Below are 24,951 nucleotides of genomic sequence, written 5' to 3'. Positions count from 1 at the left end.
AAATATAAAATTAAACCAATCAGCCAATATAGTTAATTATTGAGATATTTTTTACAAATGTATACTTTATTAATAATTTTGTTATTTTCTGCATTTTACAATTCTTGTCACAAACCTGCTGGAATTTACCCATGGGTTATTGGTGTTTACCACAAGAATGGACCTAAGTGCTTGGCGCCATGGAACAATAGAGTAGGGAGCAGTCATTTGCCAATAAATCCAACTCCTTGCTCAGTGCAGGGCGTTGCACTTTAAGTATTTCTGACTAAGCTTCTGCCTGAATGCTTCTCAAGAAGGGTGAAAGTGAGCCTACTACCTAATTAATTCCACTGTTGACCTGCCCTTACTACTAGGATGATTTTTCTAACGTTTGGTTGGAATCTGCCTCCCTTGAACTTGAACTAATTGTTCCATATCCTGTATTCTGAAATGATGAAAATTAGATCTTGAATGTCAGTCAAGATCTAATTTTCAAAATAGTTTTTCAGATAATTGAAGGATACTATCATACCCAAATTCAGTGCACTATTCTCAAAATTAAGCATTCCCAATTCATTTTAATGTTTCTTTTGATCATTCTTACTGCCTTTATTTAACCTAGTTGGTCCATGTAGCACTAGAGGTAGGATCAGGACAACTGAAAATACATTTTTATCATAGTTCCGAAGGAAGCTTCAAATTGGATAAAGCCGAAAATTGCATTTTCCTTTACATTGCTGACTTATGTTTATCTTGTGAACAAAATAAGACCTGGTCTTCTTTTTGGAAAAACATGAGAGAGTGAGTGACTGGCCCAAGGTCACCCAGCTGGGTTTTCATGACTATTGCAGGGCTAGAATTCAGTCTTCCATTTTCTAGCCTGGTGCCTTCACCACCACACCAAACTGACTTTACTAGCTTTTGAGTTGAGAATTTTGAATTTATTTCTATTAAAATTTATTATATTTTTCCACTTTCTAGATTATTGAAAACATGTTGAAATTTATTACCATCTGCTAAAGTTTAAATTGTCTCACCTACATTTATATGACTGAAACATTGAGATGTATCCTTCTGCCTCTTTATTTGGGAGTTGAAGTCCACAAGTCATGAAAGGGCCATGGTTCCCCACCCCTGATCTAAGTAGTTCATAAAAATGTTGAAGGGACTGTGTCCAAGATGAATCATTTTGATGTTCTACTTGATATTTCACTCCATCTTGTTGAACACAAAACATTTTATGTCTACAACATTCCCATAATGTATTAAGAAACTACCATATATTAAAAACAGTAAGTTTAGCCGAAGACATGTCCTTGGCAAATACTTTTAGTATTCATTGTTTTCAAAGTATTTGCATGTTGTTTCATTACATATTTTAGGTATGCCTGTTTGATTAATTGTTATCTGGCTTCCTGGGCCCTCCTTTTTCTGATTTGATGATATCTGTTTTCTTCCATTTATCTGCAACATCTCTATAATAGTTAAGAGAGTAGCATTAATGTAATACATTGTCCTGTCTAGCCAACCCTACTTGGGCCAGCAAAGGGGGCCTACCGCAAATCCCGTCGGTCAAAGAACTCTGACTATTGGAATCCAAAAGAAGAGCTTTTTCTGCCATAGCACCCACCCTTTAGAACATCCTGCCCTCCAGGGTAAGATCTGCCCCCAACCTCCTATCCTAAGAGTTTAAAGGCCTGGCTCTGCAAGTTGGTTGTGGATCCAATAGGGCAGTTCAGCTCTGGAGATGGTTGTTAGATCCATAGCAGACTCCATCTCTCCACCCCCTGCTCTCTGCTCCCCAATCGTCCATCTTTTTTTTTTTTAATTAATCATATTTATCTTTGTTTTCTTTTTCTTGATTATTTTTTGTTCTATTTTACTTTCACTTTGTTTAAACTTTCTTTTAATTTCTTCATTTTTTTTAATGGTTGTGACCTGCCAAGAGTGACCCCAGGGCGAGATAGGTGGCAAATAAATTTATTAAAAAGAAAGCAAAGGTAGGTGCCTTGGGTACAATCCCAAAACAACTGGAGTACCACTTGAACTGCATCAGCACTGACAAATTCACCATCAGTCAGTTGCAAAAAGTGGCTTTACTCAGAACAGCTTACCTCCTGCAACGATATCTGTAACACCATTAAACATCTACATCTGTCTATCCCAGGTCCTTGGAAAGGACTTGATAGGTGGATTAAAATGCCAAATCCAGTCTGAACATCTGGCTGACTGCGATGAACCATAATAGTATAGATGCATAATTATAGCCTTTCTCAACCTGCCTCTCTCTAGTTATGTAGATACAGCTCTAAGAATGAGAATTATGGGTGTTGGAATTCCAATACCTGTGGAGATTGTCACTTTGGGCAAAGTTAGAATTTGTGGAAAGTGTCAGTATAAGCAAATTTAGAAGCACTTGTGGGTTTTGCAATACTTCAGGCTTTAGATTATTTAAATTCTATTCCTGTGCAATTTTAAGAAATGCCATTGATGTATTTTTATTACACAACTTAAAACACTTAATTTTCTTATCTTTGACAAAATCTGATGACACATTAATTCTTCCACTTGGATTATCTATTGTGTCATATTGAAACAATTATTGAAATGAGCATGGAAATCTTTTTTATATAACTGCTCTTTACATGTCGAATGCAATTTCTTCATAAATGTCGATTACTGAGAAGGTCAGCTTTTTGATGTAAAAAGAGTTCTTTTAAAATTATTTTTATATTTGTTGTGATTGTGTGGAATTTGTAATATCTCTCCCATGCCTGTAGCAAAAGGGTCACTGTGACCAGCTATGGTATAGATGTTGCCAGTACATTTTTGACATAAACTAAAGTTGTGCTTTTTGTCATTGTCAGATCTTTCAGGTATGTACTGTATAAAGAATGCTGGAAGGGATTAAATTAATGCAATTTAATACTCTGTATAGACATAAAAATCATTTTAACATATGAAAAAAGTAATTGAAGACATGGTTCTTCCCTCGGGTATGGGTCAAGATGAGAAGTGAACATAGCATATATATTTTTGTATTTTATAGAGAAGGTACTGTTATTACACTGATGGTTTGCTAGAGTTTTAGTCTTGTGGTTTTATTATTGTGTTTTGTTGACCACATAGGTTTATTTTATATAATAAAAGTGTGCTATATAAATTTATGAAGCAAATCAATACAATAAATAACATTTAGCAGGTGTTAGGATCTTGCAGAGTGAGCCTGGACTCAGAAACTTAAATAAGGCAGCCTTCAATACTTTTTTGGATAGGAACTACTCCGGTAGAGATTGTCAGGACTGTGGACTAGACTGAGAAGTAAAAAAAAAAAAAAAAAAAAAGAAGAAGGGATAAATAAATACATTTCTGACTGTTGCTCAGAATTATACGGATATATGTGCATGAAGAACCAGGGATCATCCGTGATTTGAAGAAGACAGATTCATAGATTAGAGACTGAACGAGGAGGAGGAGGAGGAGGGGGGGACACGAAGGGGTAAAAAATAATAATATGGACGGGGATGGAGAAATGTAGAGCAAAGAATATTATAATAAGAGAGGTATAACCCTTTATTCTCTTATAACTCTGCTCCAAATTTCCCTATTCTGTAATAAGGATTTCACAGTTGCTTATTGAAATTAAAATTGTTAGTCTGGAAACCATAAGAGCAGTTTGTAGATATCTACAAGGGTAAGGTGATCCTTCCTTAGAGATAATTGGTGTAGATTGACAACAGCAAGCACTGCCTGACAAAGCATTTTTGTTTTGATTTCAGTCAATGTGAAATTCAGTCGATTTCACATTGACTGAAATCAAAACATATTCTAGAATATAATACTAGAATATCTCAGAGTAGATATTAGATCATCTAGTCCAGTATTTTGGATTATTCAGTGACCAATCAAGCAGATTTGGAAAATTTCCACATTTTCTTCCTTGAAACAAAATTGCTTAGTGATATTTCACTACTATCCATACTACTACATAGTACTATGATTTCTGTAAATAAATGCTTCATTTATCAGTTCTGAATCTCCCTGCATTTGGAGTGGCATCCTTTATCCTTCCCAGTTATTTTGGTTGCCATTTTCTGCACAGTAATTTTCTTTGTCTTTCTACTTCTATTGTTGATGTAGTTATTATAATATTTTTCTATAAAACCTGTTCTATATATTAAAATCCATTCAAAAGTAAAATATTTTCCCACTCAAGAGCAAAGTATTTATGTCTATATAAAATGTTTGGTAACAAAGCTGCTTACTTTCTTTCACTCTCTCTGTAAATGTCCCAGAACTGTGCCTTGACATTTTGGATGGTTTTGTATTTTTTATTTTTTCTTGCAACATATTTTTATATTTTCTTGCAATAAATATTTTCTTCATTTAAGCTCAATTCCTGGTGATTTCATGGACATACAGTATATCCATGTAAAATTTTTGGCATCATTGCAGAAGTAATTTGCCATCCAGACTTTTTATTTTTTTTAACTCCTACATTTGGTTTACAGCCAAGGATTTCTTAGCAGTCTTCCATTCCAGTGCTTTTTAGATCTGACATTGCTTAGCCTTTCTGAGATCCACCAAGAATAACTAGGGGCTGCCACTTGCTGAGTCACAATTAGTCGGAAGGATTTCAAAAATGGGAAACAGCAAGTTTTGGAAATATGCAGTCTGAGGCTTACAGAAGAATCTATTGACTACAGAATAACAGAGTTGGAAGGACATTGGAAGTCTTCTAGCCCAACTCCCTGCTCAGGCAGGAAGCCCTATACCAGTGATGGCTAACCTTTTCTGGAGCGCCTGCCCAAAGTGTGTGAGTGCACGTGAATGCGTGCGGCCAAACCCCCAAAATGCAATGCATGTGCAACCCCTGCACATGCGCCCTGACCCCCTGTTGTGGCCCCGCCCTCTGAGCCTGTCCCATCGGAGGAAGAAAGCTCCGAGCATGAGGAAGAGGAGTCAGCCAGGCCTCCCTCTCCAGGCCCCTCCCCTCTGGCATTGTCTCAAGTGCCGGTCGAGGGAGAGGAGACAGCTGATTCGAATCAAAGTGATAATGAAACATCATTCCTGGACGCACGCCTCCGAAGGCGTGATAAACGTTTGCAGCATCTTAGGAGGCGTGCTAGGGATTAGAACTGAGTCACTGGACCACACCCCAGAGACTATATAATAGAGGGTAGTGGTCAAAGGATCCTTGTGACGAACAAAGCAAAACCTTGGACAGTCACTAAAGCCTCGTCCGGAACTGCTGGGAGGAATATTATTTCTGTTTGGACTTGCTTGAACGTTCGTATCTTATCTGTCTGTTTGTGAAAATAAAGTCCCTTGGCAGACGGTGTGTCTATCGCTGCCAAGAGGGAGATAAGAACTGGGTGCGTTCCAAAGTGTTTCCTTAACCCTCGGCTGGCTGTGTTGTGTGTGTGTGGGGACGGGGACAGATCACCCCCACACATGTGCGCATGGCCCACTGAATGTGCCCCGCCCCTACATATGTGCGCACGGGCCCCCCATAAGCCCCACTCCCTGCATACGCCCGCCCCCGCATGTGCCACCACCCCCTGTGCATGCGTGGCAGACACCCCTCGCATATGCCCAGTGCATGCACGGCAGAGATCTGACTACCAGGTAGCTGGCGGGAGGCGTGCGCACATGTGCGGTGAAGCTGAACTTGGGGGGTGGCTCGTGTGCCCACAGAGAGAGCACTACGTGCCACCTGTGGCACACATGCCATAGGTTCGCCATCACGACCCTATACCATTTCAGAGAAATGATTGTCTAATCTCTTCTTAAAAACTTCCTGTGTTGGAGCACCCACAATTTCTAGAAGCAAGTCGTTCTACTAATTAATTGTTCTAAGTGTCAGGAAATTTTTCCTTAGTTCTAGGTTACTTCTCTTCTTGATTAGTTTCCATCCATTGCTTCTTGTCCTGCCTTCAGGTGCTTTGGAGAATAGGTTGACCCCTTTTCTTTGTAGCAGCCGCTTAGATATTGGAACACTGTTATCAGGTCACACATTATATGCACAGCAGGGAGCTGGAAATAAGATCATTATGTAGCCATGTGTGCTGATACTTTATTTTCTGGATTTATTTTCTATATAATTTACAGTAAATATTTGCACAAGCCCACTGTAATTGTCAACTGTTTCTGTAAAACCATTTGTAAAACCAGTGATAATCAGTTTGCAGAGATGATCTTTTATGTAATTCATTTTCTTCTAGTATCATTACCTAATGCTACAAAAATATTTTTAATGCCTTGGAAATTCTAGAAAATTACATCAATATAAAAATTTGGTCTGTTCCACAAATTACAATAAATTGTTCCTTATTTTTTAAAACTCTTGATAAAATTAATCCAGAACGTTTCCAAAATCTGTTCTGGAGAATTGGTAGATCATCTGGTGCATTATTTTGAAAAGACATGGAGAAGGAAAATAAAAGCCATGCCATTCAACTGAATATCTGTTTCTATCTCCTCTAAGAACTTTAGGAGGTATTTGGAGTTATTTTTATTATATTGTACATTCACAATAAATTTTATATTGCTTCTTATAATATTTTATAACTACAACATTAACACAAATACAGGAACTAATTTTTATAAATAACTCACATTATAAAATATTACATGCTATAATATAGTGTAACTGACTTGAACCATTGAGGCAGAAGGCACAGTTAAATTAATGAAAATGATAGACAATGATTTGTTGTTACAGATTTAACAGATGAAATACAGACAACTGAACTCAAGTTCCAGAAAGCTGCCGATGAAATTACATATTTTAAAGAACTAGTAATGTAAGACACTTCATTTTATTCATACCCAATACCATTCTTTTTTGCTTAACAGCTTGTAATTACTTATTTAAGTGAATGATACAGTAATTGAAAAGTCAGAGTGTAACTTATGTTTTATTATATTCTGCTTTTTTGTTTGAAAAGTATCACATGTGTAAGTATTAACACATACACATACCGATACCAAATCAAGCCAAGACCAAGCCTGTTTCCTTGTGGCCAACTGGTTAGTTCCAGATAGTCCATTCACAGCACTTACAGGCTTAAGACCTGTTTATCACTGTTTCCCAATAAATGCCCATAGTTTTCAGATAAGCAATAAATACAAGATGCATTAATGGAAAAAACAGTGTGACAATGTTATTGACTAGTCCAATCCATTTTTTCTATCAAGGTGGGGAAAAGTTATGTAAAGGATTGTAAAAATTATATTACTCCTGATCAGATTAGGTTAAAAGAAGCCTTTACAAATACAGGTAATGCTTGCTTAACAATGGTAATTGGGACTGGCAACTCCATTGGTAAGCAACACTGTTGTAAAAGTGTGATGTAATATGACGGTACCAATGTACGATGGCAGTGGCAATTTCATCTGCCTTTGTTATACAAATCCCACAAGGTTAGACTGTTCCATGCTTGCATCATTGCCATTTGTGACCTCCGGCTGTCTTCCCCATTGATTTTGCTTATTAGAAGTGAATGTTGCAAATGGTGATCATGTGACCCTGAGATGCTGTGACTATACTAACTGCAAGCCAGTTACTAGCACCTGAATCAGGTTCACAGGGATGCTGCGAGGGTTGCAATTACAAGGAATGGGTTGTAAGTCCCTTTCTTCAGTGCTGTCATAACTTTGAATGGTCAGTGGATGAATGGTCGCTGAACAAGAACTATCTGTAGAATACCCTTTGGACATTTCATTAAAATTTTTGCATAGATAATATATCTATGTTGGTCCACCTGGGTCAGAATCCATTTCCATCTACTACTAAATTGCATACAGGTAGTCATTGACTTACAACCATTCATTTAGCCACCATTCAAAGTTACAATGACACAGAAAAAAGTGACTTATGACCTTGTACTTACAATCGCTGCAGCATCCCCAATAATCACATGATCAGAATGAGGGCACTTGGCAACTGGCATGTATTTATGACGGTTGCAGCATCTTGGGGTCACATCACCATTTGTGACCTTTCCAGCCAGTTTCTGATAAACAAAGTCAATGGTGGGGCTGGGGGGGGGGAGCCAGATTTTCTTTACAACTGCATGAATCACAGCATAGCAAAAAAGTTCATGAAATCAGGCATGCTTCACTTAAATGCTTTGTTTAACAATGGAAACTCTGGTTCCAATTGTGGTTGTAAGTCAAGGACCTGTATATAGAAGCACCAGCTTCTCTGGCTTATTGGAGATATCAGACTGATTCCTGTTGAATGAGAACATGGATCCAACTGGCAACTGGAGCAGTTCTCCAAGAGTTCTGTGGGAAAAAAGAGACAAGAATCTACAGATAGAATCAGATAACAAAAAGAGCCAATAGGGCTCTCTCTATCCCAGTCTTTAAACACCCAACACCCCCCCCCAATCTTAGAGAATTTTCTGATTATGCTGGTACCTTCTTTATCTGTAGTCTTGATGGACTGTTTTATTATAGCATGAATAACCTATTACAGGGTACTATATATGTTAACTTTCTTGTTTGAAGTGTTCTAAAACATCTACTGAGGTTTGCTCTGTCACGTGTTAAGTTTTCCCCCAGTAAAAAAGGAGAGGAATTTATTATAGAGCTTATTTTCAAAAACCACTACGCCTATAGCTTTCAAGCTTTTCCAATTTAATACTTATCCCTACTTTAGCTTTTCTATACATCTGCACAGTTCAAACAAAAGTGAAAAGCAGTTGGAATTTTTGTCTTGGTGTTATTTGGATTTTAATATTGTCTAAACTCAGTTATTTGCATACTAGGATTTTGGTTTGAGAACTATCTAGTTCAGGGGTCCTCAACCTTGGCAACTTTAAGACTTGTGGACTTCAATTCCCAGAATTCCTCAGCCACCAAAGCAAAGCAAAGCTGAGGAATTCTGGGAGTTCCAGAAGGCTGAGGAATTCTGGGAGTTGAAGTCCACAAGTCTTAAAGTTGCCAAGGTTGGAGACCTTTGACCTAGTTAGTATATTGGTAAAACATAGATATACTACTTGCTTGCACACAGGATGAGTTTTCTCATGCCGAAAGTGTATATTAAAACAATATAAAACAATATTATAGCTTTGTGTTGTTTTGCTGAGGTTTAGAATAAGCATTAAAAACTTAACCAATTTTATTACAAAAGTTTTCTTTATTTTTAAAAAGAAATAAAGTTAATAATTCAAAGTTCTGTATTCTAGAAAGAAATCAAAAGAATGTGAAGACCATCAGAGGGAATTTCAAAAGTTGTCATCTGAAATTGGAATAGCTAAATCTCGGTATGAGTCATAACGGTTACAAATATATGAAATGCAGGTGGTATTTATAACTTCTTCTACTTAAATAATTATGTTCGGTTTCCTAGCAGTTTTTATAATTGTTTTACATTGTATGATTTTTAATTATTTGTTAAATTTTACTCTTCTTTTGCAGATACTAAAAATGCTAAACATAGAAGATTGTTTAATTTTCTTAAACTAGGTTCCTAGTCTCTGTTTCCTAACCTGTTTGTTATACTTCTTACTACTTACTAGTATAGTTATACTACTATACTACTTACTAATTTTCAATTTATTCAGATTATAAATCTGTTATACAAAGCTCTATCTTCTCTTTGTACATTTATTAAACTTTTAAAAGTTTCTTTTAATTACATGGATTTGTATTTTTATAAACATATATTTCTAGGTCTCATTTTGTTATATTTCCTGTATTTCATTTGCACTCTTATTTAGAATAGAATAGAATAGAATTCTTTATTGGCCAAGTGTGATTGGACACACAAGGAATTTGTCTTGGTGCATACACTTTCAGTGTACATAAAAGAAAAGATAAATTCGTCAAGAATCATAAGGTACAACACTTAATGATAGTCATAGGGAACAAATAAGCAATCAAATAATATTAGGAAACCAGCAACAAGGTTACAGTCATACAGTCATAAGTGGGAGGAGATGAGTGATAAGAACGATGAGAAGATTACTAGTAATGCAAACTTAATAACTAGTTTGACAGTGTTGAGGGAATTATTTGTTTAGCAGAGTGACAGTGTTTGGGAAAAAACTGTTCTTGTGTATAGTTGTTCTGGTGTGAAGTGCTCTATAGCGTCATTTTGAGGGTAGGAGTTGAAATAGTTTATGTCCAAGATGCGAGGGGTCTGTAAATATTTTCACAGCCCTCTTTTTGATTTGTGCTGTATACAGGTCCTCAATGGAGGGCAGGTTGGTAGTAATTGTTTTTCTGTAGTTCTAATTATCCTCTGAAGTCTCTGTCTGTCTTGTTGGGTTGCAGAATCAAACCAGACAGTTACAGAGGTGCAAATGACAGACTCAATAATTCCTCTGTAGAACTGTATCATCAGCTTCTTGGGCGGTTTGAGCTTTCTGAGTTGGCGCAGAAAGAACATTCTTTGTTGTGCTTTTTTGATGACGTTTTTAGGTGTCCATTTTAGGTCTTGAGATATGGTAGAACCTAGAAATTTGAAGGTCTCTACTGTTGATACTGTGTTGTCTAGTATTGTAAGAGGTGGTAGTATGGGAGGGTTTCTCCTAAAGTCCACCACAATTTCTACAGTTTTGAGTGTGTTCAATTCCAGATTGTTCTGGTCGCACCACGAGGCTAGTTGTTCAACCTCCCGTCTGTATGTAGATTCATCATTGTTTCGAATGAGTCCAATCACTGTTGTGTCATCTGCGAACTTCAGTAGTTTAACAGATGGATCATTGGAGATGCAGTCATTGGTATACAGAGAGAAGAGAAGTGGAAAGAGCACACAGTCTTGTGGGGGCCCTGTGCTAATTGTACAGGAATCTGATGTGATTCTACTTAGCTTCACCTGCTGCTTCCTGTCTGTTATCTCTTTAATGAAAAGAAGTTCTTCCATAAACTTCAGTTCCATTTACTGTTAAGGGCCATGTAAAATGAGAAAGAGAGAGAGAGTGTGTGTATGTGTGTCTGAATATTTCAGTTACTATATTTCTTGTTTTACATTTAGGTTTACTCATATGGTGACAGAAAAAGAACAATCTTTACTTGCCTGCCAACAAATGTATAAATGTTTACAGGAAGAAACAATTGAGAAAGAAAAGAGAGAAGATAATTTTAAAAAACAAATAAAGATTGTAGAAAGTGAACAGGAAACAATCAGCAAGCTTCTGAAACAGCGAGAGGAAGAAATAGTCATGCTTAAGCAAGAAAGGTAATTAGAAATGTCTTGTCGTACCCAGAGATACAGGTCCAGATCTTTTTCCTAGGTTTTCTTTCCACATGCAGTACTCCTCACTCAAAATAAATAGTTACATAGGTTGTTAGCATGCAATAAAATAATGTACAATCTCAAGCATGCTTACTCATCAGTGATCCCATTGAATTCCAAGGTCTGCACTGTATATACTTAACCCATAACCAGCCAAGAGTTATAACAAATAGTTATAATTTGTTGAGCCCTAATTGAGATTAATAAAGCTCCAGTACCATTTAGGTCAATGGAAGAGGTTAACAATTTTTTAAAATTCCATTTATTTTTATTGTGATGACTGAACAATTAATGTTCTCCGGTATGGCATACCTAGCTATTGTTATTGGAGTAATGAAAATGTCCAAACCATTTAATATATGTTAACTTCATTGACATTTCAACTTCTACCCAAGTAGCTTGACAGAGGGCTGTATAGTAGGTGTAGTATAGCTGTCACTGCCTTTTATTCAGCAATGTTCAAGAGGGAGGGTTCAAATTGTCCCAGGCAGATGACCAAGAAACCAGAGAAGAACCAGAACTGGGTTTCCCACAATTTCACTTGCTATTTAGCTGTGGCTATTTACTTCCTTCCTTACCTACCTTTTGGATACTAATACTAATTTTGGATACTAATACTAATAGTATGAGAATTTGGATTCCCATACTGTTGAAAGGTGTTCACATGGAATTTCATATGAATTCAAGGGTAATATGAGATTTAAGCTGATGGCATGATGGCTCAGTGGTTAAAGATACTGACCTTGTCAGGTGGAAAGCTGACCTGAGCACTGGGTGAGTTCCCATTACTTGTCTCAGCTCCTACCCACCTAGTTGTTTGAAAGCATGGAAATGTGAATAGATAAATAGGTATCACTTCAGTGGGAAGGTGAGTGTTCCATGAACCTCAGTGCATATACATGTTGGCTATATGACTACCAAAATGTCTGCGGACAACGCTGGCTCTCTTGGCTAAGAAATTGAGATGAGCACCACCCCCTAGAGAAAGATTTTGTGAGATTTAAATGGTAGTTCTTATTTCATACTATATACAATCATTACATTATATGAATTCTCAGCTACATTATGCCTCTGAAAGTAATGCATGCCTATCTATTTTTTGGGTGGGGGAGGGATAGTAAATCATTATTTTACGATAAAAATAATTTTCTGTGCATTTTTCTAAATATGCTATCCTATAGGAGATGTTTGCTGCTTTTTTCTGGTAAGTGGTATCATCAAACAGCCTTGCAAACAAATATCAAACATAATCTGCTAAAATTAGTTGTATCACCTATGCAACAGGTTCAGCTTCTTAAGATTGCAACCTAATGCAATAATATTGGTGCATGGGGGCTGTGGTTAATTCAGTTATGTTATGTAACATGCCAGACCTAATATGTGTATGCTTGTATTTCAGTATATTGCTTATCAAATGTCATTATCCACAATTTTAATAGGCGTTAGTGAGATTTGCCTTGCTCTCCAATATTCTTTAATCCAAGAACATATATAGCTTCTTAAGATTTATAATTATTGCTATTTTTCAATAGATGGGATCCAATAATATAATTATCTTCTTTCATAAGTGTTCCCAAATAGAATTACAATGTGTACTAACTGGAGATTGGGCAGGATATGATATGTACAATCAGATAACTCTCCCATATCTACTATTTTCTAAAAGCAGGAGCATAGGCAAAAGTCAAATGGCTGTGCTTATCTTATCACCTGTGTTCTCTTCTCATTCTAAACTGAACCTGCATACAGTATATGTTGTTTTCCTTTGGGGTAAATGTGTTCTGATTTTTGAAGCAGGAAATATAGATTAGAGATGCATGGAAACAGTTTATTTCTTCTCTTTTAGTTGCATCTCCAATTTAGGTCCCTGTTTGTAGCTGCCTTCATTTTAAAAAATAAACCTTTAACAAGTATTTAATTGCTTTAATGATTTAATTTTTAAAAAATGCATGGTTTTTATAATATTTTATTATTTGTTTGAACTGTACTTTTCTGTTTTAATTATATTTTTGTAAGCTGCCTTAAGGTGTTATGGAAGGAAACAACATGCAATGCATACATATTAACACAATATTTTAATGGACAAATAGATCAGCTATGCACTACTTCTGATTGTGTATAAATGAGCAGAAAGTTACTGTGATGACATAATTACTATATACCGTAGGCAGAGGTGGGTTTGAGCAGGTTCTGACCAGTTCTGGAGAACCGGTAGTGGAAATTTTGAGTAGTTCAGAGAACCAGTAAATACCACCGCTGACTGGCCCCGTCCCCATCTATTCTCTGCTTCCCGAGTCCCAGCTGATCAGAAGGAAATGGGGATTTTGCAGTAATCTTCCCCTGTCACACCCACCAAGCCATGCCATGGCCACCAAGCCATATCCACAGAACCGGTAGTAAAAATTTTTGAAACCCACCACTGACCGTAGGTAGTTTTCGACTTACGACTAGAAGTAAGCCCAATTTTCTGTTGTTAAGTGAGTTTTGCCCCATTTTACAATGTTTCTTGCCACAGTTGTTAAGTGAAACACTGCAGTTGATAAGTTAGTAACATGGTTGTTAAGTGAATCTGGCTTTTCCATTGATTTTGCCTAACAGAAAGTTTCAAAAGGTGATCACATGACCTTGGGACACAGCAACGGTTATAAATATGAACCAGTTGCCAAGCATCTGAATTTTGATCACATAATCATGGGGATGTTGCAAAGGTCATAACTGTGAAAAACAGTCATAAGTCACATTTTTCAGTGCTGTTGAAACTTTGAACAGTCACTTAAATGAACTGTTGTAAGTTGAGGACTACCTGTACATAAATTACTGCAATTATGATATTTGTATAACATAATGCTATAAATTCCTTCAGATGTTGTATAATTAGGGTACCTTTTGATGTGTATTTTTTTATTTTGGGAGGATTTCTAGATATAAATGTGTTCTACTGCTTCAGAAATCTGTTGGGAAAATGCTTGAACTGAAGAGAATCACTGTCAACGGTATCAGTATTTTCCATACCTATAGCATCTCCTTGGGAAATATTGACCTGGCAACAGCAAAAACAAAATTTAAAACAAGCAGAATTAGAAGTTGGAGAAGAAATCCCATTTAGAACTGTTTTTATAATACCTTTGGCTAGAATGCATCTTATATATGATTTTTTTTGTACAATTAGGGAATCTATGCAGGTTTCCCATCAGAAGATAACAGAACGTCTGCAGGAAACATTAAGGCAGAAAGTGCTGAATGAAAAGAATTGGCAAGAAAAGGTAATACTAGGTATTCTAGTTATCACCATGCTCATTTGTTTTCTGTAACTTGCCTAGTTGTCAGACAATGCATCCAAGCTTTTGCTCTATTATTCTTTTACTTCTGTATTCTTTGCTCAAAGCTAAGATTAATACATATTGTAACAGAGTTTCCTTCCTTCCATTTTATTTCACAGAATCCTCTGGATATTTACATTTTTAAAAGCATTGTACAATATAAAAATATCAGCATTCCTAGATTTCATATATTTTACCTAAAATATAGATTAATCTGTTAATCTATTTCCCACTTTTCTCAGAACTCAAAGTGCTTTATGTGGAAATCTTTCTTCATTTTATCCCTACAACAACAACCCTGTGAGATGCATTAAGCTGAGATGGAATTAATAGTTCAATTATCCAGTGATAATGAACTCAAACCTGCATCTTCCCAATCCTAGTCCAGTGCCATAATCACTGCCCTTCCTTTTCTTCAGTTAAACTATTTAGCTGGGATGTTGCTCAGCAGCAAAATTGTGCCATCTTATTGTGGTTTTTTCACAGCATATCTAGACTCAGAAGCCTGCCTACATTGAGAAGATGAGCCAGGAAGGATTTAGCACCTAAGGCAATCTGCACTAGAAATTTTTTTTTTCAACCAAATTCCTACTTAATTCTAACTAGCCTTTTCGCAATTATGTCCCCCTCAATTGCAAGGCAAGGGGAATTGGGGGAGGGGGAGGAGGAGTTGCACTGAAGAGGCAGGCAGGAGGACAGTGCAGTTCATATGGCCAACTGTACATGCTACACTTGCCTACTTCTTGTCGTCTTGTCCTGGTTTAGCTTCTTTAAAAATGTATTTCTACTTCTGCTTAGTCACTAAACCTCAGGCTGTGAATACTTGGTTCTCAGATGTCCCAGTTTTTCCTTTCAGCATAGTTTCTCAGAGACAGGATATAATTTTATCATGAATTGGTCTGTTTACACAGTTGGTATCTGTTATGCAGCTTGGCATTCAACATAGGTAACCAACTAATAGGAATAAGAGACAGCACTTACATATTTGCTGACAACTATTAAAATGTGCTGAATGTCAAGTGCTCCAGAAATGCTGTTCTCAGACTAAAGAGATGATGCTGTCTTGTTCTTGGGTCATTGTGCCACTACATTGGAATAAATCGTTCTTTTTTTAAAAAAGGGGGGGGAATCCAATAATATGTACCCTAAACGGAAAGGAAAAAATGTCTTTCAAAACTAAGTTCCTTAAAGTAGAGTTTAGGTATTTAATGCCCTGGATTATAAACACACTACGTTAAAAAAGAAGAAAGAAATTGCTAGGCAACATGGACAAGATAATTGAAAAACATTTTTCAGAATGCTCATTATTATGGCTATTAAGTGGATGGATTTTGTGTGTTAGTTAAATAGGAAATATTTTCATTCTGAGATCCGCTTCCACTTATGTCAGTACTGCTGACAGTGTTTTGAGAGTACTTTAGGACCTTTATGATCTATGTGCTCAAGGCTTAATAAACACTTTTGCCACATGTCATGATTGATGATTAAGGTATTTAAAAATGAGGCCAGGGTAGAAAAACATGCAGCAGAAAGAAATGTGTCATTAAATAGATGCCAATTTCCCAAGTTATAAGGTCAGATCTAGTCACTGAGATTATGTTCTAGCTGAACCCTCTGTCCTCATCCTGAGGAAATGACTACAGTGGTGGGTTGTTACCTGTTTGCCCCGGATTGGGCGAACTGGAGGCGACGGCAGGAGGCTCTGCCCACCCACCCAGACACTTCTGTGCATGCACAGAAGCGTCACAAATGTGCCCACGAGCAAACTGGTAGCGACAGGATTTGAAACCCACTACTGGATGACTAGTACTATTGAACGTGATCTGACTGTATTTACAAAAGAATTTAACATCTATGATGGATTGTGATACCTAAAGTAGCATTTTCTTACCATGGTTCTGAATGCTTATGGGATAAAGACTTAACGACTATCCATCAGCAATTATTAAGAAATACTGTATGTATTTACCATGTTTCCCTGAAAATAAGACCCTGTCTTATATTTTTTTGAACCCTGAAATAAGTGCTTGGCCTTATTGCCATGCGCTCAAAAACCCGATTGGGCTTATTATCAGGGGATGTGTCATTTTGGGAGAAACAGGGTATTAGCAATAGCATTTAGACTTATATACTGCTTCACAGCCCCAACAACCTGGGTCCTCATTTTACCGACCTCGAAGGATGGAAGGCTGAATCAATCTTGAGCCTGGTGAGATTCGAACTGCCAAATTGCAGGCAGCTGGCAGTCAGCAGATGTAGCCTGCAGTACTGCATTCTAATCACTGGGCCACCACAGCTCTAATAGCTGTATAGCAGTGGTGGTTTTCAAAATTTTTTACTACTGGTTCTGTGGGTGTGGCTTGGTAGGCATGGCATGGCTTGGTGGGAAAGATACTGTAAAATCCCCATTTCCTCCGATCAGCTGGGACTCGGGAGGCAGAGAATAGATGGGGGCAGAGCCAGTCAGAGGTGGTATTTACCGGTTCTCTGAACTACTCGAAATTTCCACCACTGTTTCTCCAGAACTGGTCAGAACATGCTGAAACCCACCTCTGCTGTATAGCCATCATGACTAGAAGCTATTCAGAGTTGGAATAATTAATTTCCATAATATTTTAGAGCTCTTTCTGAATATTTTAGAGCTACAGTATTCAAGTTTGCAGTTATTTTCTCTTATGAAAGAAAAATATTCTAATTTTCTAAAATAATGAGAGATAAACAACTGGAGGAGGCATTTTAACGCAATTGGAGCATCACTTGACTTCTTTCTATTGGATAGGAACTCACACGTCAACTATCATTAAAAACCCTTATCCTTATGAATTAGTAAATATTGCCGTACTGTAGAACAGTAATGTTGTGTTTTAGGGGTGTTTAGATAGACAACATTTATATCTTTCTTTCTATATAGGGGTTTGTGTGTGCGTGTGAACATCTGTCTGACAGAATTGTACATTGAATCATATAATTTTGCAATGCAGGTTATATATTTATTGACAGTGATTATTTAAATATAATTGTTATATGGTTTAGCTGTACTTACATTTACTTTTATCATTTTATTACAGGTTTTTCACAAAATTGTAACTAGTGTAGTGAGGACTATAAATTTAGAAAAAAAGATAAGCAAATGATTAATAAACACATATATTGTACAATATTATTTGTTATAATGTCTTTACTGTCTTTAAACTGTTCGGAGATTCATACAGAGATTTAAAAATCCCAAAGTGTGACACTTTGTTTGAAAGCTCAAGTAATGAAATCATTATTTTATGTTGGCTGAAGAAATTCATCTTTAAAATACATTGGAAAAGTGCAATAAAGTACTCAAAGCAATAAAGTTGATTGTTTCATCTAGGCTTCCATTTCAGGAATCACATCACATTTTAGAATTTTTTACAGTAGGGAACATGATAGAAGAACATGCACAATGAAAACCAGTAGGTTTGTTATATAATTTTAGATTCTGGATATAATGCATTTACTTTGAACTATCTGGTTGCATTTGGACCTCAACCTTATTTGAGGGGTCCTTCATGTTTGCTGAGCTTGGTTATTTTTTTGCAGACATTTTATTACTCAAACTAGGCAACAACACCAGTGCCAGTGACTATGACACTGCTATTGACTAACACTGATGATGTTACCTAGTTTGGTAATGAAATGTCTGCAAGAAAACAGCTAAGCCCAGAGAGCACCAAGGAACTTATTTCAACCCTGAGCTACAAATATTCTCCTTTATGGAACATAACATATATTGATTAGAGTTTCATGCTTTAGAAATGAAACACTTTTGATGGTAATCCTCTTTTTCTAAAGCTTTTATGAATATTATATTGTTCTGTACTCTTATTATGGTTTGTATTCCAAAGTAATTAGTATCAAATACTGTATACTTTTGCATAATTTGTACATTTTCATCCAAATTGTAGATATAAGGATCTACAGTCTGCATGTCTTGACCAACTTAAGTCCCGTTATTTTCACAAGTTACATTGTACACTATGTCCGTTGAACGTTGGGGGTATGTAAATTGAACAGAGTCTTAACTGATCTCCAAATGTTTGCTTTCTAGGTTGAAACTGATAAAGTGAAAGAACACACCAGTCACAAAGAAGAGATTGTTAGACTCAAAGACGAAGCCAGAATGGAACTAGATATTGAGAAACAAAAGCATCAGGAATTAATTGCAAAATACCAGAAAGATCAGGACGAGCTTCTACATACAAAGGTTTAAGCAACTAAAAATAAGCTGTTTTTTAATTCATAGCCTCAAGAATAATTTAATGTCACTCTTTATATCATATGACAAAAGGTCACAAAGTTGTCCCATTTCTTTTTAGATATTTAGTACATTACAAAGAGTTTTCCTTACTGGTATTTCTTGAGTCCTTCAGACTCCTTTTGTAGGACTAAGAACCTACAAACCATCAAACAGAAGTAACAGTTATATTTATTCCATACTAAAAAAATCCCAACATGGGTCAAGTTTTGCTTTAGTCCTTTAAGAGTTGTCCATGATACTTATTTATAAAAGCAAGTTCTTCTCTCTTTGTGTGTTGTAAGAAGACTTACCCATTTGAAAACAGAGCTTTACTATAATATTTATTTCATTTATGTATTCATATTTAACATTTTTAATAACTCCCAAATCTTATATCCTCTAAGAATTCCACTACTATGGAGTACTTTTTAATATTCATTTCATGTTAAGTACAAGCTCTTTATAAGTCTTACATGGAATGGAGTAATGTTTCCTTATTTTTCTTTTTCCAAAATCACTTAAACCTATTTAAATCTACTTAACCAATGTATGTTTGCCAAAATTATTTGACAAGAATTGAATGTCCAATTTGTTTTCAGATACCTCTACTGATATGTAATGCTACTAATAAACTGAAGGTTGAAATGGAGACACTTGAAAAGAAACTCCATGAAGCGGAGAGGAAGGTTAATGAGAAAGATCACAAGAGGGAAAAAGAATGGCAAAGCCTCAGAAGACAAATAACTGAGCTTGAGTTCCAGCTGAAGGAAGAACGGAGCATTCATAATTCAGTGACAGAAGACATGAAAGAAGAAATAAAAAAGAAGATCCGTGAACTGGAAAAATTAACCGAGGAACAAAAACAATTGATTCAGACAATGAATCAAGTTCAAGAGGAGGTATGAACTCAGCCAAAGGTCAGACCTGGTTCATTATGTGTTACCCATTTTTATATTTTGGTTTGTTTGAGATACAAAAATCCTAACCTAACAAATGGTGGATATTTGGACAAAGAACGAAAATATAAACCCAAATACCATTTCAGTTGTTCTCTCTTTCCTATTACAAACAAGGATATCAAACCATGGTTTTTAGTGCCTGCTAAATAAACCATATTCTATATCTAAGATTATTAAGTCTAAAGCAAGCTATTCTCATCAAGGCCTGGAAGAGAGAATCTTGATAAACAAATTAATTTCTCTGCATAGAAACCATTTTCTGTAAATATATACTGTACTGTATATGTAGGATTTTCTCCCTATTCTCTTCTCCATAAATGGGAATTCTGCTGGGAAGGAGAATCTTATGGGCCACATATTTTATACAGACAGGCAACTGATTTGAATATAAAGTTAGGAATAGGCAGAGCACACACAATGCCACTTCTGTCAAGTTGTTTATATAATATAATAAAATATCTATTATTTTTTCAGTAGTTGGACCCTCATACCCAGTGCAAATAGAATGCTGTGAAAAATACCTTTCTGATCATATTAATTTAGAATAAATTTTAAAGTATTTAAAATTTCCAAAGCAACATACAGAATTTGTTACATAAATTAATCTGTAGTGAACATGAAGACAAAAGGAAAAATAGAAAGCTGCAATGGAATAATAGTACATTTAGCCAAAAGGCATTTTACAAATCAAGTTGAAAGAGCTTAAAGAGAAAAAAAATCAAGAAAAGTAAAAAAATATAAGAATATAATTTTTTTAAAGATGTAAAAGAGGAAATGAAACCTATTTTTTTATGGAAAAGAAGTGCAAGGAGGATTTGCATTTGGGTGGTTAAAATTATTAAAAATTAACACACGTATTTGTTCCTATATTTGTTTGCATTATTTTTATCCATTAAAAAAATTCTTAGTAGTTGCGTCTTCATTGAAAATTCTGTAGAGGACAAAACAATCCTGTTCTTCAACAGCAGAACTCCAACCTCGGAGCTATAACATATTTCTAGAACATTGCTGTCTGAAAATTGGACAGGACAGAATGAGAACAATTTCCTGGCTTTGTTGATTTGTTTTTTAACTGTTATGTTGAATTTCTTTCAGTAGAAGGAAATACATTCAGAATATCTGGAAATTTGGTCTAAATTTTTGGTGCATTGGAAGTTATACTATAATCACCCAACTCTGGCTAGGCCCTCAGGCATTTTTTGGGGGGTGGAAGGAAAGAGGGAAAGAAATCTAATTCTAGACTTCTCATGATATACCGGTATTCCTCTGTGTCGGGAAAGAAACATCTAATTAGTTATCTGCCTCTAGAATATTCTTTCCTAAGTCATTGAATTGCATCTTAAAATAGATGCGTTTGTCATAAAAATCATGCCTTATTATATCTTATAATAAGACAGTAAACTGTCTTATATGACAGTAAGCTCTGCATATAGATGAATAGAAATGGTTGAAATATGGACATTCTTTTGTTTTCTGTCACTAGATGTAATTCAATTTTTATCTGTCAATGATACATTCATTATTGTAGTCTTTGTATTGACTACTTATAGTCAATTTATATAACTTCTATGCAGTGGTGAAAAGTAAAATTTGTTACTACCAGTTCTGTGGGCATGGCTTGGTGGGGGGGTAATGTAATTGAGTGGGCGTGGCCAACTTTTTTTTTTACTCTTAAAACCATTTTTTCTACAACCTCTTCCGCCGCCGAAGAGATGGAGCTGCGCGACCATCAGAGGCTTTTTTTAAAAACTTTTAAAAGCATTTTTCGACTGAAGAGGTTGTAGAAAAAATGCTTTTAAAAAATTAAAAAAAGCCTCTGATGATTGCATGGCTCAGCTGGGCATTGGGGGAGGGGGCAGGGAGTTTTGCTACTGGTTCTCCGAACCACCTGCTACCGGATCAGGCGATCTGGTCTGAACCGGGAGCATTTCACCCCTGCCTCTATGCAACATACCCCTTTACATTGGATATGACTTCCTTTACTTTCATTAAAAAAAGAGAAATGATGTCATGTCTTACTTAATAAGGTTTCTTTTGGATTAATCATTAGTCAAATTAGGTTCACATTATTTTTGAGCCTTCACAATTGCCCTTGGTAAGTTTTTTTTAATCATTCTGAAATGCAAAAAACATTTAACTCCTTTACAGTTCTTCAGTAATAATGTGCATAGATAAATTTGGACTTTTAATTAAAATGATTAATATTTCAGTGGCAGATTTATAGTTTTAGTGGGGATATTCAAATTTGGACTAGGCTTCTGCCCTGAAGGCTTGCTACCATGAGGATGCCTTGATTTATCTTTCCAATTTTCTATTCTAAGGCTTGAAGCAAGCAGAGTGCTAAAGACATTTCAGGCCACTGTGGTTTTCCCAGGAAACAAAGTGACTATTCCTAAATTAATTCAGCCTCTGAAGTACTTTCATAGTTAGCTAATCATTGAAGCCATTGTCCATCATGGAAAAGCAAGGTGTCATTTTAGTGAGATAAAGCAAAGTATGTTTTCTGTTGAGTTTTGCACCATGAGTGCAAGAGAAATATTTTGTGAATGAAATTATGAATACTTTCCTATAACAATTTTGCTTTTTTCACTTAATCCAATGTGCCTTCTACATACATTATTAGACTTTCACTGCAATAATTTCCAAATGACATGGAATTGAGAATGGAATTCCAGCAATCTGGCAAGAATCAGTTTGGAAAAGCTATCTTTGAGATACTTTGTTGAGGAAAACTGTTGAAAATAAAACAGGCAATTTGAGAGACAAATTGTAGGTATGTTTATGAAATTAAAAAAGCAGTGCAGTTTTAAAAGAGATTGGAATAGAAACATAGAAAAAGAGACCAAACTTAGATCATCCAATGAAATGAATCCTTTTTCAAGAAAAAAGAATTATTCCTTCATGCTGCACGTTGTCCGTTTAAAGAAGAATGCCAAGTGGCTTATTAAACTGGAAGTGTCTTATTCAACTAGTTTGTTGTAATGAGCTCTGTAAACATAAAGATAATGTTTATATGTGCTTTGGTGTGATGCAGATCTACCATTCTTATGTCATTGTAATTGTGAATGGAGCATTTTATCTTCATATCTAAAGAACTGGGTGGATGAGCACTTCCAAATTGCAAATTGATTTCTGATGTGACATAAAGCAATGGTATTCTAACTATACTTTTAAAGCTGCTTAGTATATCTAAAATATAGTAACAGTTTAGATGTCGGGCAAAATATTTTTTTACCATACCCATGATGGAAAACACAGTAGCTAATAAGAATAATTGTCACATAGATATGCTGGTTATCTGTGGTATGGCTGTGAGCATTTCAGTACACAATGTGTTGTCTGCACACGCTGTTCTGAGCACACTATGTTTTGAGATGCTAAGAAACACCCAATATTTATATATCTTTTGTTGTCATCTCAATAATGTTTTATGAAATATATCTTTCTTTATTCTCATAGAATGCCCTTCTCCAGGACACTGTACGCAGGGAGTGTGAGGAACGCTATGAGCTTACTGAGGCTTTGGTTCAAGCTAAAGAACAAGTCATGGAACTAAAAAAACTTGGTGGAAACTTTCCCTTGACACAGTGTTCCCTCGGTCAGGGCAGTTCAACTTCCTCCTCCACTTTGATCAACAGTCAAAGGCGCCCAAAGGCTTCAAAAGGGATAACATCTGAGATTTCAAGGACCACTAAAGCAGTAGTCTGTGGTAGGAACCAAAACAGCTTCAGTGTTAGCTTGCCTGCTATACCTACATTGCAGTCACCTCAAAGGAGAACATCTCTAGATGAATCCAGGAGAAGGATCTCAGCAGTTATAAAAAGACAAATGAGTCAACTATGATGAGAAAAGAATTGCTGCCCACGATCAACAACTTTGGCACATTATCTAAATTTCTTAAAATGATCCTTTAGGAGATAATGTTACAAGAAAATATATTTCTGGGAATAAACGTGTTTTTAGGGATGATCGTTTTTTATGCTGACAGCATGCTATTAAGCTATAAGGCTATGCTTTGCTTACCAAAGCATTTGTATTTTATTATACAATCATGATTCCTCACTTCAATCAGAAAATGGTGGTGACTTCAGTATAGTGGTTTTCTGGCTTGCCGCTGCAGGCTGCAAGATCCAGCTCATATATCTTCCTTGTAGACATTCACTTAATCTAGCAAAGTAAAAGTCATAGAGAAACATCCCAGTCTAATTTTGTAATACCTCATTAACAATAGGCTGTCATCAAGACTAAGCTAGAAATTTTCTTGTGATTGCCTACCTTGCTGCATATGATTATGGGAGCCTCTACCTGCAATGGGAATTGCTATTATTCAGACACACCCAGCTCAATGTAAATTAATTTATAGTATGCATCATGTGTATATGGAGTACAACCAATTAAGTGATTTTGTTCCTTTTTCCCTTTCCCCGCCCTTTGGACAGACTTACCTGAACACACACAATGGTATTTTAATTTTGCAATGGTATTTTAATTCACTTGTCTTCATTGTTAATATGTTAATAAAAACCTTGCTGAATTGTTTGTACAATCGCCAGTTTTCTTCTAAAACCATTGCCTACATTGAGGCTTGCAGAGAGAAGCCAGCTGTGGCAGATAAAGTGCAAAAGTGTCTCAGCTAGAGTGAGATGTTTGCCCCAGCAGCCAATGATATTCCTTCATGAAGCTGTTTGGGAATATATCTTCCCCAGGGATTACTTTCAGCCAAACATTTGGGTAGAGAAGAGGGCCTAGATGAATCATTGCATATTTGCATCAGGAATGGGGTGTAACCTCCAGGTTTCCTGGATCAGGTTCACAAACTATGCCAATGGTTTAATGATGGGAGTGGGGACTTCCCCTCCCTCAAAAGCCATCCACTTTCACTCACTTTGGCTGCAGTAGGTACACAGATGTTACTTTGGACACAATGGGTTGTTAACTACATAACAACCATATCTCCAATAAGCCGGATTTATATTTAGGATTGTTTTGTTAATTGCTAACTTCCAATGTATACAATTCATGAAGTGCTATTATTTTTGGTTATTGTTTTAGGCAAAAACCCAGCTGATATATAAATTGCAAATTAATACAGCATGAAGAAAAAGCACTCAGTTTTTTCCTTAAAAAGCAGTAAATGTATATGAAGCAAAGCAAATTACATATGTCATAAGCAGG

The 24,951-nt window shown here is 36.1% G+C and overlaps 1 protein-coding gene across 1 annotated transcript in view; it reads left to right on the top strand.

The window, feature by feature from the left end:
- LEKR1 (leucine, glutamate and lysine rich 1) overlaps positions 1–23,649 on the top strand; it is a 45,458-nt gene extending 21,809 nt beyond the window's left edge. The window contains exons 6-11 of the mRNA XM_070945781.1: positions 6,704–6,785; positions 10,970–11,173; positions 14,400–14,493; positions 18,629–18,784; positions 19,417–19,716; positions 23,236–23,649. Coding sequence (XP_070801882.1) covers positions 6,704–6,785; positions 10,970–11,173; positions 14,400–14,493; positions 18,629–18,784; positions 19,417–19,716; positions 23,236–23,619 — 1,220 coding nt within the window. The 3' untranslated portion in view covers positions 23,620–23,649. The remainder of the gene's footprint in view (positions 1–6,703; positions 6,786–10,969; positions 11,174–14,399; positions 14,494–18,628; positions 18,785–19,416; positions 19,717–23,235) is intronic.
- Positions 23,650–24,951: the final 1,302 nt, after the last annotated feature.

The sequence above is a fragment of the Pituophis catenifer genome, unplaced genomic scaffold (assembly GCF_029215685.1).
Source record: "Pituophis catenifer annectens isolate HBS135680 unplaced genomic scaffold, rPitCat1.0.hap2 SCAF_6, whole genome shotgun sequence".
Taxonomy (NCBI): domain Eukaryota; kingdom Metazoa; phylum Chordata; class Lepidosauria; order Squamata; family Colubridae; genus Pituophis; species Pituophis catenifer.
The sequence above is the reverse complement of the archived record's forward strand: the minus strand, read 5'-3'. Positions and strand labels throughout refer to the sequence as shown.